We start from the raw sequence: 14,795 nt of genomic DNA on the forward strand, positions 1-14,795 counted from the left end.
AATGTTTGTGCCTAAGACTCTCAGTACACACAATAAAACAACAGTTAAAAGAAACATACTAACAGAGAAAAATCAAATAAGACATAACCAGCAGAGATTTCCAAAGTCTTGCTTAATGTGTTTTTATAGTATTATATTATAGTTTTCTTTAAGATACATAGAATAATGTAATGGCATCATAACCAAACATCTTGGGTTCACCTAACTGTATAAACGTAAAAAGACAACAACAAACAGGACGACACAGCCAAACGTCTCAATGTAGACGTTGTTAATGTGGAACATTTCTGTTTTTATTCAGAACATTGTGTTTTTTTATTTAGAATATTAAAAGCAACCAGGCAGCTTTGCAACAGTATAATAAATATAGAAATCTAAATAATAAATCATTTTCATTTCAGTCATACATTACAGCCTGCAATGTTCCAGCAGAAGTTGTGTCTATTGAAAAGCAGAGGTGGAACTACCATACACTGTGTGCACAATTATTAACCAAGTTGTATTTTTGAGGATTAATTTTATTATTGAACAACCATGGTGCTCTTGGTCAAACCAAAATGTTAATAAACCTCAAACATGAATACTTAAGAAATACTGTATTAGTGTGCAGAATTATTATGCAACTAAATGAAACATTTTCCCATCTCAATTGTTTATTTTAATCTGTTAAAGTGAGAATAATGTACAAATAAACGTTTCTGACATTTAAAAAAAAAAAAAAAAAAAAATCAGTGACTGATGTAGCTACCCTTCATAAGCCTTCAATTCATGGAGTCTATCAGTTTCTTGATCTGTTGACAATCAACATTTTGTGCAGCAGCAACCACAGCCTCCCAGACACTGTTCAGAGAGGTGTACTGTTTTCCTTCACGGTAAATCTCCCGTTTAAGAAGGTCTCACAAGTTCTCAATAGGGTTTAGGTCAGGTGAGGAAGGGGGCCATGTCATTATTCTTTCATCTTTAAGGCCTTTACTGACGCTCCATGCAGTGGAGCACTTCAATACTGCATAAAAATCATAAAAATCATGGTCTTCTTGAAAGATGCACTTTTTCCTGTACCACTGCTTGAAGAAAGTGTCTTCTAAAAACTGGCAGTAGGTTTGGGAGTTGATTTTGAGTCCATCTTCAACCTGAAAAGCTCCAAATAGCTCATGTTTAATAATACCAGCCCATACCAGTACCCCACCTCCACCTTGCTGGTGTCTGAGTTGAAGTGGAGCTCTGTGCTGGTTACTGATCCAGCCATGGGCCCATCCATCTGGTCTGCCAAGAATCACTGGGTGCTTTTCATTCGGTAAATTGGTCTCCTCGTCTCCTCCACTTGCTTCCTTTCCTCGCGTCTTAGCTCCACCCAGCGAGGAAATCAAAGCAGGATGCGAGGAAAAGATGTGGGGACGGAGGAGACAAAACTCTGAAATGAAAAATCCTTGTTCCACAGCATCAGTCTGAAGCAACGTCAATTACTGATGACGTGTTGCACAGCTGTATTAATGAAACACCGTAATTGCTACAGCTAAAAACCGCATACGGTGAGTGAGAGGACAGTTTTCAGAATGCAATAGTGCAAATTTTATTTCTGTGGTGTGAAAAATGAGGCCACCACCACGATGGAAAAAACTGGAATCATCTGCTTCCTTCCAGAAATGTTGGTCTCTCGCTTAACATGGGAGTCAATGGGGCATTTGGTTGGACTTGTTGTCCTTTTGGACCTCGGCCAGCCAAAACCATTTGTCCATTTGCTTTAGCGGTCACACCTCTGCGACCGGCATGACTTTTCCTACAATCTGATGTATAATTTGTGTATGTAGAGTGAACACTGTGGTCGTGGGCGCTAGATGATTTTACAGCTCCTCTCCACTCTAGCTCTAACGACTGCACACAATACACACCCATTATAAATTCTGAAACAGACTGAAAATCTCCAGAAACAAAAACTGTGATTTCATTAAAATCATCATAGCTATGAAAATGCTGTTTACTGAAAAGATTTTTGAGTGAAATTTTTCAGTTTTTTTGCGATTTTTGCAGAAACGGTTTAGCGAATAGTTACCAAAAGTCATAGCACACTTGTCCTGTTTAGATGTGCTTTTTGTGAACAACGGTGTGAGACTAATTACATGCCAAAAATCTGGCGGAAGAAAAATAATAATAAGTAGAAGTACGGCCTCATCAGGCACACTGAATTATTATGGTTAAATTTAAGAAAATTATGAAGACTAACACTAGGCCTAAGTCTAAGGTCTAGGGCTTTGTTTTATTAGTTCTGATTACTTTTCAAAAATTAATCATAAATATTCTGAGGTAATTTCAGACCTTCAAAACTGAAACCTATAAGCATTGTATTTATTTCTTAACGACATCTCATGGCCCACCTGCAATACCATCAAGGCCCACACTTTGGGAAACTGGTTTAGTGTAAACTGCATCCTTATTTTCAAATTACTCCAAGGTTTAAGAGCTCAATATACTGTACAGTTTTCTTTCTTTGTAGCTCATATCAGTCTAGTCACATTTTATTGCTTATGGTTTCATGAAGGTAACATTATCAGAGGCATCAATGACTGTGATCATGTAAGTACATTTTAAGGTGAGATGCTTGTTTGTAGTGGTAATAATGTACTTAGTAGGGGATTCAACTGATTTTTTACTCTGATATTCACACCTCGAATTGTTTTTTTGTGTAATACTGATTAAAATAAATTACTTGGAAAACATTTTACTTTGGCTCTGATGCAGGCGCCTCTCTGTGTCCCACCCACTGTGTAAAATTTGGCCACTTGCAGGGTATCTTAGTCTAAAGTAAATCATACTTGTTCATGATATTTGATTTATATTTTGTATTAACTGACACTAAGATTTCAACTTCTACTGCAAATGTATGTAATGTTCCAAATATCAATTATTGGTCTCCTCTATCACTAGTAATCATATTGGCCCTGAAAAAAAAAGAAATCTCCCCATTATGACTATTTTATTTTCATAAATCAATTCTATTAGTCACCCTTTATGTCTGTGGGTTTTACAAATATTTAACCATGGAAAAGTATTCAAAAGAGCTGCTAAATTTGACCAACCACCATTCAATTAGTTTATTTTTTTTCCCACTTCCTGGAAAGTATCAAAACAGCTTAGGAGATAAAATGGTTGCGATGATGTACAGCTTCAAGTTTCTGCCTAGCTGAGCTGCAGTTTAGGACTGGTCAGCTAGTGGGATGCTAAGTGACACAGCCCCTGGGACTACAGTAACATACAGTACAGATGAAAAAACACAAAAGCCGATGCAGAGGTTTGATCAATTTACAAAGAAAAATAACCAGCAAACTCAAAGATGGATTGTTTAAAAAAACAAGACTTTATTGCCATTTTCTCACTATGGATTCTACTAGGAAAGCTGGAGAGCAACAATGTAAGACTAGTACTGACATTTGAATTAAATACAAAAACAATGTTATTTATTTGTTTTTCTTTACTCAACATTCGGCTACAGAACAGATGACTGACAGCCGCAATCATCATCATCATCAGAAAAACAATGATTTAATTAAACAGCGGTTTTATTAATGTAAACTTTATTTACATGAGAAAATAAAAACAATCACAGACTTCATGCCATGCTCTTAAAGCCTACAAACACAACAGAGTGGCTGCTGTTAAATAACTGAAGGGAGGTGTTAATGGAGGACATTACGTACAGTATTTACAGCCAAATGTCGACACACATCACGATCCAACACACAACTTCAACACACCTGTATACAGCTCTGCTTGGTCCAAACCTCCTGAATGAAGCAGCTCAGCTCGCTGTTCGAGGACTGATTCTCTGTCTCAATTGGCTGAAGAGCAAAGTCAGGATGCCACTTCTCCAGAATAAAAGCAGTTTTTAACCCTGTACCAGCCTGCAGGTTTTAATCACGACAGCTGATAGTTTCCAGTCTGGCTGGAGGTTATTAGAGTCCCTTGACTTTAAATGAACGCTTGCCACAAGGCAACAAAAGACTTTCAGAATAAAACCAGACAGATTCCCTATGTAACCCTTACCGAGCCCCTGGTTATAACAGACAAAAAACTTCCTTCAACAATCACGGCTGTGGCTTTCAGGGCCTCGTCAGTTTGAACCCCATCAGAGGTAGAAAAGACAGAGGGCTTGACATCACTGTGGAAATGCAGTTATTTTGTGGCCCTATTGCTGCAGTAAAATGTCTGAAATTGACAGAAATCAGACACTTTGTTGTTCAGAGTAAGTGCTGGAGCCTCAAGCCCTATTTGCACTATGTTACTATCAAAGAGACATCAGCAAACAGCAATGTGAACACTAGATGCCCTGAGTGCAAACAGGACTTGAGCTGAAATCACTGACGGTGTTCAGCCACAAGAGGGCAGTCGCACACTGCATTCACACAGCTGACAAAAAAAATAGCACTTCAGCTCTTTACAGCAGTGTTTCTCCATCCAAACACAGCAGCAGTCATGTGGTAAGTAAAGTTGTGGTCAAACAGGAAGAAACAACATTTCTTGACATTGTTTTTTTTTTCCTGAGACCACATGAAAAGCGCTTCATAACAGTTAAGTGGTTAATAACCTTTAAATATGTACAAACATCTTGTGCCGTGATACTAAAACAGAGGGAAGAGGAGGGTTAAGTTCACTATTTCATTATTATAATACAGTGAAGTGTACAAAGGAAAGTGGAGGGTGGGGGGCACCCTGAAAGAAAAGGCTGGGAGGGGACAGGACAGGACAGGACAGGACAGGACAGGAGGATTGAGAAGGAGGTTGATGAAACTGTACAGACTGAGAACTACAGCTGATGATGTGATCCTGTACACACAACATCAAAACTCACACCTACACTCAGCTGGATTCAGATTTTTTGCCTTTGAAAACAAACTGACTTGATGCCTGAATAAAATGAGGAGTTGGAATAGTGGCTAAAAACACTTTGATGTCTCTGTGTGCGTGTGTGTGTGTGTGTGTGTGTGTGTGTGTGTATGTGTGTAAAGGCTAAAAATCCCAGTCACAGCCTTTCAATCCGAATATACTTGACTACAATCAGATTAGGGTGTGTTTGAATTCTAATAACTTACAGGCACAGTGGGTGGAGTCAGGTTCAAACTTGAGGGTGTGTTTGTCTGTTGCTACCTGGCTTGTTGATACAGAGGGGTGGACTTTTGTGTCAAAGTGCTTTCTATCTCCATCTAGCAGAACATGAATACAAAACACAGAGGAGGGAGTTAAAAAGTAGGGTCATGTTGGATTTTCTATCAGCTGAACTCCACAGGCTTTGCGGATGAGATGAGGTGGTGCTGCGGCGGCGCGCCTCACTGCCGGTTGCTCTTTATTCTTTCCAGACGTTTCTTCAGGTCGTCCAAGTTGGCTGCCGGCGAGGCTGAGCGGGTGTGCGCGTGCGTCGGGGAGTGGGAGTGTGCGTTGTGTTCTTGCTGGTACAGCTCTCTGGACTCTTTGAGCTGTGACAGCTTGCTGTGGAGCATGTCAGTGGAGGAGGCCACCGACGGCTTCGACGACAGCAGGGAGGAGATGGGAGGTCGCTGCTGAGGCTCATCCTCACTTCCTCCGACGCCCTGCTGAGAGTGGACAGAGGTGTTAACTTCTGTGCACACACAGTAAATATTACTGTTCAAATGAGACAAATATTAAAACTTCTACTTATCCATAGTCAGTGTATTATCTACAGAATAATGGGCAATTGGGTGGGCCCCCATTTTTTTTTTTTTTTTTTGGCAGACTAGGTTGAAATCCCATTTAATACACAAACTATGGTTGAAGTCAGTTGTCTTCTCCTGCTCCCTCCTCCCAGACTCAGGGAAAATTCTGCAGGACCACTGCAGGAGTGCAAGTCAGTAATTCACTGTGTGTTGGATTGGAATTTGAAAAAGGAATTACAACTGAGTTATGAACAGCTCAAGATCTCTTTGGTTTACTTCTATGGCTTAAACACTGCGTATCCCCTTGACAGTATAGTGACACTGGTCTTCATCGACATGAGCGAATAAAGCATAGATCAGAGTTAAATCACTCTTGACTGACACAAGTTTATTATGAAGTTTGTAGCATTGGGTGTTGAAATCTGTGTGGTGAGGATCGGTCCTGCTGCAGCAAAAGTAGCCTGCTGCAATGATTGAGACTGAACACAAGATCCCATCTTTATTTGAAAGTGAGGTCTCTTGTTTATTTCTTCTTTTGTGACCAAGGTTTTATTGTTTTTTCCTTCTTCATTCATTTTGGAGGCAACAATTGATATGAAAGTGCCATAACAGAATTTGAATTCACTTAACTCATCTATTCAATCCTATAAACCTTATGTATACTGCTTTCCATTCACTTACTGACGTGAAATAAAGTGAAATAACCAAAAATAAGTACAAATAGATAGTCCATAGTCCCTTATACTCTGTATAATACCCAAAATGGAATATCAGTGTGTCAATGCATTTAAACAGAATTCAGCTGACTTATTAAAAGTACTGGAGGGGAGGAAAAAAAAAGTCATTTTAAACCTCCATCTACACTTCCTTTGATCATGAATTTTACTTTACGTACTTCTTTTCCTTTTCTTACTGTTAGACTAGTCAACTAAATTTCGCATTTAATCAACAGGGAAATTAGTCTCCAGGAACATCCCTAGTAGTTAGAGCCTCAGATCTCTTTATCAGTTCCACACAGAGAGCTTTACAGTTTCTCCGTTTTGGGAATAAATAGCACTGGTATCAGGTCAGTACTCTGAGTGTCAGAATCAGTGTCAAGAGAGAAAAAGTTAGATAGGTGTATCTCTAATATATAACACTACCAATAAATCGATGATGAGCTAAAATCAGTCAAAATATCAGCAGCACAGTTGGATTGATCAGGCTGAACACCCAACAGGCCAGGCAGGTACATGAGTACACACTAAAACAACAAAAGTAACTCTTTCTTTAAATCACTGCAATGCAATGGACCAAAGTTACAGCTATGAAAGCAACCTGTGTTTGTGTGAGTGTGTGTGTGTGTGTGAAGAAACTGACCCTGGACGTGTTTTCCAGGCCTTGTCTCTGTCTGAGGATCTTCAGTCTCTCATAGTAAACAGCTGGTTTCAGCTCTTCATTGTTGCTGCTCAGACTGGACTCCACGCCATGCTGGGGGATCACTGCAGAGACACACAAATACAAACACACAAGTGTTACTACACTGTCCTGACTTCATTCTAGCCAACATGCAGAATGGTGGCTTCCAGCTGTACCTGCTGAGGTCTGGATGCGAGTCTTGCCCTCCCTCTCAGATTCAATCACACGGAGGCCTCGCTCCACGTAGCTCTGGAAGAACTGGGATGTGTTTTTGAGGAAGGGCTCCAGGTCTGCGTCCGAGTACTTCTGTTTGTACTCGTACAACTCCGTCAAACCCTGAGGGAAACAAAAAAAGATTATTGAAACATTGTTTGTTTTCCAGGCTCTTTCTTATAAAAATATTTTCTTTCTTGTCTGTGAAATTAAAAAAAAGTCTATAAAATTGTAACATAAGCATTCCTTTTAAGTTTTAAAATGAAAAAAAAAAAAAAAAATCATCAATATAGATGATCTGAAGGTGTTTATGGAGCTGACCTCTTTAGTGTTCTCCTTGGAGCCGATCTTCTTGAAGATTTCAGACAGAATGTCACTGACCTTAGCCTTTGACATCCGATCCTCCTGGGAACAAAACACACAGGACAAATGTTTGTTACATCCATCAGTTGAGTTACATTTATTTCTAAACAGTCCGCATGAAGACAGAAGGCTGCTGGATTTGTTACAATTCTTGGTGTGTATTTGAAGCACATGTTGGTGCATCTTTGAAGCAGGTGATGGTGTGTATTTGAAGTGCCTGTTGGAGCGTCTTTGAAATGTGTGTTGTGTCTTTGGGGTGTGGCGTAGCTCACCGTGCGCAGACCAGTCTTCTCGTTGCCACGGTCACTCTTCAGTCCTGACAGGTTTCCAGAGTGTTTGACCACCCGCCTCAGGTGAGCCTCCAACTCAGACTCGTTACGGTTCTCTATCATCGACAGGTGGTCCAGGATCTGTTTAGCAGCACATGAACACAATAAAAACAGAAAAATTACTCTGAGCATTTAGTTAAATTCTCTGGTAAAATGATTTAGATCCTGCGTCAGATTATGATTAAATAAACTGTGTGTGTATGTGTGTGTTGGGTGTGTGTATCACCTTGGCCCCGGTGAGCTTGCAGAGCGTGTGTAACAGAGTCTTGAGGGTTCTGTGTGGGACATCACTCTTGAGCTGCTTGAGTTTCTCTTTGGGGAAAACCTTCATGAAGTTGTGGACATCCAGTAAGATCCGGTCCAGGTTGATACTGTTGATGGTCTCTGGGAGGAAGCGGATCATCCTCCACAGACACTGAACACACACAAAAAGATTTAGATCAGTTTAACGTGTGACGCAGCATTTTAACACTAGAAGTGTCAGAATCCCACAACTACTAGAGCATCTATAAGTATCATTTTGACCTTTGACTTCCAAACTCTTATCTCTCATGATAAATATCAGAATTGAGATTAATGCATTTATTCTTTTAGTTTATATTTTTAAAAATGAAATAGCACCAACATGGAAATTTTCTTAAGATTTATATAGTCATAAATATGCATGCCATTGTGTGTAGTAAACTGTAATGACTGCAGTATTTTTCTGTAGGATAATAACCATCAGTAATCCGATTCAAATTTTACATTAATGTACGATTACTCAGCATGAGAAACAGTTAAATGTATTTCACCCAATTCTAAACATGTTATTTTGACATTAATAACAAATTTCCACCTATAAAACCAAACAAAGTTGGAAACATTGCTATTCATAATAAGTAAGGTTACTTAGTTTCAAAATTTGAGAGCTTTAACACAAAACTTCAGTGAGTTACATGTGCTGACGTGTTACAACTCCTTTGATAGCTGTAAAGCAATCAAGATGCATCTTCAATTGTGCATGTTTGAAATAGGTCAAAATAATCACATTTTATTTGACTTTTGTGTAATTTACATAAAAAGCATTTTAAATGAAAATACAGACACTGACCAGACACAAAGTCAGGTACCTTCAGTATTGTAGTTTTAAATTCAAAGTTAATGCACATGTGAATTTGAAAATGGTCAGAATGACTGTCTTGACTGTTCTAGTACTAATGGACATGGACCATATTAGCAGGACGTAGTCAGGTCAAGTCCTCTGTCATCAGTCCTTACCTTCATGACCAGCTCAGAGAACATGGGGGGACCAGCTGTCGTGATTAAACTGTCCTGAAGCAAAACCAGCAGAGCGCTGCAGAGAGGTAGGAAGAGAAGGAGGAGTCAAATAACAGGTTCAAAAATACAACAGTGTTGATCTGGTTTCTTCTTGAACTGTGTTTTGTCAGTGTCTGAATGATGGACAGACCAGGCTAATCAGGTCACTGTGTCCCCTCACCTGAATTCACTCAATAAGTAATGACTACTGATGATCAACGCTAAATGTAAACAAAATTATTTTGTTTGGTTTTTATTTTATATATTCATGTTATGCTCACCATTTTTGAAAGTGATGTTACTATTTGTCAGTATTCAATAAACACATGACACACACCAACTACCTGAGCAAATGACAACTGTTTCACACCAACCTGATCATGTTGGTCTGATCAGACTTCTCCAGAACTCTGATGACCAGCATGTTGACTGATCTGATGAGCTGCTGTCCGTCTTCTATGTCCTCCACTCTGCCGTCCAGCATCAGTGTTATCAGACCGTGCATGAGGTCCTTCAACACACCCATAGATGCCTCTCTGGCCAGGGACTCCATAGAGAACAGCTGAAGGACAGGGACACGATTCAGAAACATATTAGTGTCTCCTCATCCTCAGTGTCCGCTCACCATTACACACATGTGGTGTCATGCAGCAGGGTATTAGTGGACAACAACTCACAGACAGCATGTTTCCTATGATGCAGCTGTACAGTTTGATGATGTCCTTCTTGTCCAGTCGGTCATCAGCCATGTGTGTGCTGTAGATGAGCCTCAGCTGCATGAAGGTCGCAATGAGGAACTGATCTATGTGTCCTGACATGACCTCTGCTTTGTCCTCCTGCCGCAACACCTCATCAATCTGTGGGGACAAACCGCACACTGTTGATAAAGCTGTAATAATTGACATTTAAAAAAAAAAAAAAAAAAAAAAAAACACACTAACAGAGTAGCATCTTCTTTTGATACTACGACTGGAGGTTCCAGTGTCAGAATTTTTCAAGTTTAACACATATACCCCTTTTTTACCAACAAGAGCCTAGTATTATTTTGGTGCTGGTGCCAGTTCAGAGCTGGGGTCAACTTGAGAACCATTTAAAAAAACAGCTTGCTTTCCACAGGCTAGAAAGTCAAGTCATTATGTAACTGTACACACCTCTGGCTTCCTACTGTGGAAGAAGATATTCTATTTCTTTCTAATTTTATTCTTGGTGTAATTATTTGTATATTTTCATTTGAGTGTCTCTGCTGAGAGTCAACCTTTTTACATTAATAAACATATCTCTGTGAATAAACCTTTTGTTGGCACAGTTGTCCCCTGACATCACACCTTATGTATCCCCAACCGTGCTCACATTTTAGTCTTAGTAATTACAAAAACAGTGAAATCCTGTGATCAAGAGGGACACAACTTCTATTGTAAAGCCACAGAATTTCACACTGGGTCTCTCAGACACACTCCCACTGGTTTAGCAGCTAGTGCACATGTGGGTTCAGGAAGCTTGTTTTTCTCCTTTCTGGTGACTTACATATTCTGAGGTTCCTACTTTTTAACTACAAAGAACTGGTTTGAAGAGGGGTAACAGTGGCTTTAAGTGCCTAGCATTAAAAAGTCCAACTTTAAAAAGTTGAGTCTCAATAGTTAATTCAATTTATTCTCCTGTATGGTAGTAACTTTGACAATAAGCACTTTTTAAAGGGAGATATTAACGTAACGTGATCTGTAGTGCGTAGGCCTAATAAGTTAAAAGAAAGAAGAAAATGGAAAAAATGTCAGCTTAAATTACTTGGCATGAACACAAACATTTTTGATAAAGACTGCTTAAATTTGGTCATCAAATAATTATGACCAAGGTATGTACAGGGTTGGACATTCTTCATATGAAAAATAATTGACAAACTGGCATAGAGACAGACATTAAATGACCTCAGACAGGTTACTACTGACATTTCAGTTGCTTATTTGGCATCTATTTTGACATCTACACAAGTGATAAACATGCTAAGCCACACTTGTGCAACTGTCAGTTTCACAGCTTGATTGATGGCGTCTGCCTGTCAGAAAAACCATGTTGGTCGAACCCACAACTTGCTAACTCTGGTCACTGCCATAATGGCAGCAAGTAGAAAACGTAAGTCCAAGGATGAAAACATTCCTTTCTGAAAGTCACAGATGCCATCTTCATGCACAGATATCAATAACAACATATCTCATGAACATGACTTGGTTGAACATATTTTCAGTTATGATCGCTCCTGCAAATCATAAAAGCAATACATTTCTGAATGTTTGTGTGTTATACCTGTGCCAGTGCCTGTATGCTGGTGTTAATGTCACCACTCGCCACCTGAGAGATTACAAAGTTGATGGTGGAGGCCGTGCTGTTGTGAAGGTCGTCAAAGTGTGGAGAGACAGAACGCATCCTTTGAACACACAAACAAGCAATATTAACCACAAAAATATATATATTTTTTTAAAGCTTTACCATTTTTCTCAAGCACATGTGTGCTTCAGTGTCATAAACACAACCATACCAACAAAATCTGTGTATTTACTTTGGTTCAGGGATCATGATGGGTTCCAGCAGCTCATCCAGCTTGTGTTGGACGAGGTCCGGCAGCTCACACACTCTGCTCTGATCCATCTCGATCATGTCCAGGTCTAACTGGAACTCCTTGGGAATGGACGGGTGGGAGGACTCACTGTGCTGGGCGTTCTGACGGGCTTGACTTGGGGGGTAGAAGGATAGATGGTGGAGATAGGAGTTGGGGAGGGGTGGACAGGACAGTAGATTTAGTCCAGTGTATTATCGATCAGTGCTTTTTCCTCCAGTCCTGAGTGACATGAGATTTTACTTATCATTAGTTTGTGTGTTTGTGTTTGGTGCAAGAAGGTCCATGAGAAGGAGGATAAAAGGATAAAAGGTTCTGACTTCTAATCAATGATCTTGATATGGGGAAAAATATGTCTACACAATCAATTAAATTTTAAAACCGTAATTTATGCCTTGGGCTTTAAAAACTCCAGTTGAAATGAGTTTTAAACATCCAGACAGTCAAACATTTAGATGAGCAGATGAGTTCAGTGGATTTACCTTCAAGTACCTTCTCTGCTTTGAACTTAAGATTGTTTGCCAGAACCAAATACTCAAGTATTCAACTGTGTGAAAAGCCAGATCTTGTTCAAATTAGAGTGTCAGGACTGGAGCTGATCAGCACTGATCTACAACCAACATTGTGTGTTTGTATCCTTTAGAAAGTGTAGAAAAAAGAAAAATAATCACACTGAAAGGCTACCGTCGCCATTGTAATAATAAAGAAAAATTAATTCATTAAGACTTGTAAAAACCAATGCAGATTTTAGATTGATAAGAGCTTATTAAACCAGCTGATGTGGGCCATTTCTGTCACATGACCTGAGGAAATTAAATATTTGACTCTTAACTGAATCAGTCACTCAAAATTGCTGCTACTTCTTATTTAACAACTGACCAAACAAATCTGACCTAAATCAAGATTGTTCATAGCTTTTACAAGAGGTTTCGAGATTACATACGACAAACTAAGCAGGTGAATTTAAGCCAGCCAATCCCTGTATCCAGCACCTGCTGTTCTCCTGTCAGGAAAACCGCGGACTCAGTTTCCTGACAGGCTGGACTTTGTGTCCCTGTAGCTACATAATGATTCGGCATGGTCACCCGAAGTGAAATGCACTGTAAAACTAGCTAAAAAACACCAACCCAGTGAAAGATAACCGCTCGGACTCAAAACAAACTACTTCTGCCCGTGGGTCAGAGGCAGACTCAGCAATAGCGAGTACCTCTTCTTACGTCATAGACGCGACATTGAACAAAAAAAAAAAAAAAAAAAACAGACCAAATTTTCCTATAATTTTTGGTCTTTATGTCAAAACAATCTTAAATTAAGTTTTAAAAATGTCATTTTACACAAGATTATGCATAAATCTCATTAGGACATTTAAACTGCAAGTTATACTTTAAGGATTTATTTCAACAAGACATGAGTTGGTGATTGTTGGACAGTGGAAAACTTGGACTGTTTCGGTCATTTTTAAATGCTTTTTCTGCAGACTTTGAATGAAGAGGGTTTTACGAGGAGTTAACCAGCCAATTAAACTCATCTTAGTTCAATAAAACACAGAAGTTTGAATTCAGAAAGTGACTCGTTACAGTTTTCTGTTTCGTAAGGAAAATAGGTGTGACGATGTTTCATTTCTTGACACTTGTTTACTGGATGTAGGGGACAAATATGTCGCCAACTGCCGGTTAATGGGCCGTCGGTGGCTGGCAGGAAAATTTTAATAATTGTCAATATCATCAGAAATTTTTTCTCCAAGCCAAGAAAGATAAAGCACATTGTGATCACTTTGTTTGGAGTTTTACATATACTGAGCAAACAAAAAATTTCAACCAAGAAAAAAAAAAAAAAAATATGCAGAAGGCCTGTGGCACCACATGACCGAAGCTGAACACGTCAACATGCTATCTGGCGTGCTTGCTCATCTGTTAAGGCTTTTTTTTGTTTTTCCAGTGCACAACACCAGGGCTGAATAAAAAAACTAATAATCCAGGGGAAACACTGATGGAGAACATTGCCTCTCTCATTCCCACTGAGTGCTCTGAATGACAGTTCTCACACTGTAACTTGGATTGAGGTGCTGCAACGTTAATGCTCTACTGCATTTAGTTACACGAACCAACTATGTCACCCCTTATGATGAAACTGGATCATTTTTATGGATAAAATGTTTTCTGGTTTTCCCAACAATGTCCTCCAGCTACTCTGTAACTGCTGCAAACTGTAGGTCCCATTAGCTAGTTAGCACAGTTAACCGTGCTGGCATTTACATCACTATAAAAGGAGTATTGAACTGTCTGGAGGAAATGGTTTTATGTGGAGATGCCCCAGAGGTCATCAATAGGTGACAAGTTTCCTTTTTGCAAAAATCACAAAGCTGATTTGTCAAAAACACCAAGTGTCCCAACATTTGTAGCTGGCAGGATTGTGGAAGACCTTAGTCAGAGACAGTTCATCACATTTCTAGTATAAATAACATACATAAGTTAGACAAAAGAGTGATGAGGGAAGAATGAACCATATATGGAAGTGACAGGACATTTTGAAGATTAGTCTGGTGCTCTACCTACCATGGAAAGAAGCACGACTAACAGTCAAATGTCACAGCAAACTCTTTTGGTCATTAGTTTCATGGATGATGAGCATTAGATTGCATCCAGAGTGGAATTCTTACAATGACAACATGTTGAAAAGAAAGACGAGGAGGAGGAGGAGGTACTCACATCCTATACGTGCGATACATTATTCTGCTCCAGAACGGAAGGCAGGCAGAGCAGAGAAAGGAGGAAATCACACAGGAAGAAAGATGAAGGGTTAAGAGGAGACAGACAGGCAGAAGACAGGCAGCTGGCCCAGCAGCCAGCCACACACACACTCACACTAAGATTGGTTTCACAGACACAGTGGATGGGGTTTATTGTGCCAATTGTTGATGTG

The 14,795-nt window shown here is 39.5% G+C and overlaps 1 protein-coding gene across 1 annotated transcript in view; it reads right to left on the bottom strand.

Annotated features, from left to right (window-relative positions):
• Positions 1-4,421: 4,421 nt before the first annotated feature.
• The window catches only part of ckap5 (cytoskeleton associated protein 5), a 44,015-nt gene continuing 33,641 nt past the window's right edge, over positions 4,422-14,795 (bottom strand). The window contains exons 34-45 of the mRNA XM_084735009.1: positions 14,582-14,605; positions 11,817-11,990; positions 11,564-11,684; positions 9,943-10,122; positions 9,640-9,827; positions 9,227-9,302; positions 8,193-8,381; positions 7,910-8,047; positions 7,596-7,679; positions 7,238-7,397; positions 7,023-7,144; positions 4,422-5,582 (exon numbers count right to left, since the gene is read on the bottom strand). Coding sequence (XP_084591135.1) covers positions 5,319-5,582; positions 7,023-7,144; positions 7,238-7,397; positions 7,596-7,679; positions 7,910-8,047; positions 8,193-8,381; positions 9,227-9,302; positions 9,640-9,827; positions 9,943-10,122; positions 11,564-11,684; positions 11,817-11,990; positions 14,582-14,605 — 1,720 coding nt within the window. The 3' untranslated portion in view covers positions 4,422-5,318. The remainder of the gene's footprint in view (positions 5,583-7,022; positions 7,145-7,237; positions 7,398-7,595; positions 7,680-7,909; positions 8,048-8,192; positions 8,382-9,226; positions 9,303-9,639; positions 9,828-9,942; positions 10,123-11,563; positions 11,685-11,816; positions 11,991-14,581; positions 14,606-14,795) is intronic.

Source organism: Lutjanus erythropterus, chromosome 13 (assembly GCF_056507025.1).
Source record: "Lutjanus erythropterus isolate fLutEry1 chromosome 13, fLutEry1.hap2, whole genome shotgun sequence".
Taxonomy (NCBI): domain Eukaryota; kingdom Metazoa; phylum Chordata; class Actinopteri; order Lutjaniformes; family Lutjanidae; genus Lutjanus; species Lutjanus erythropterus.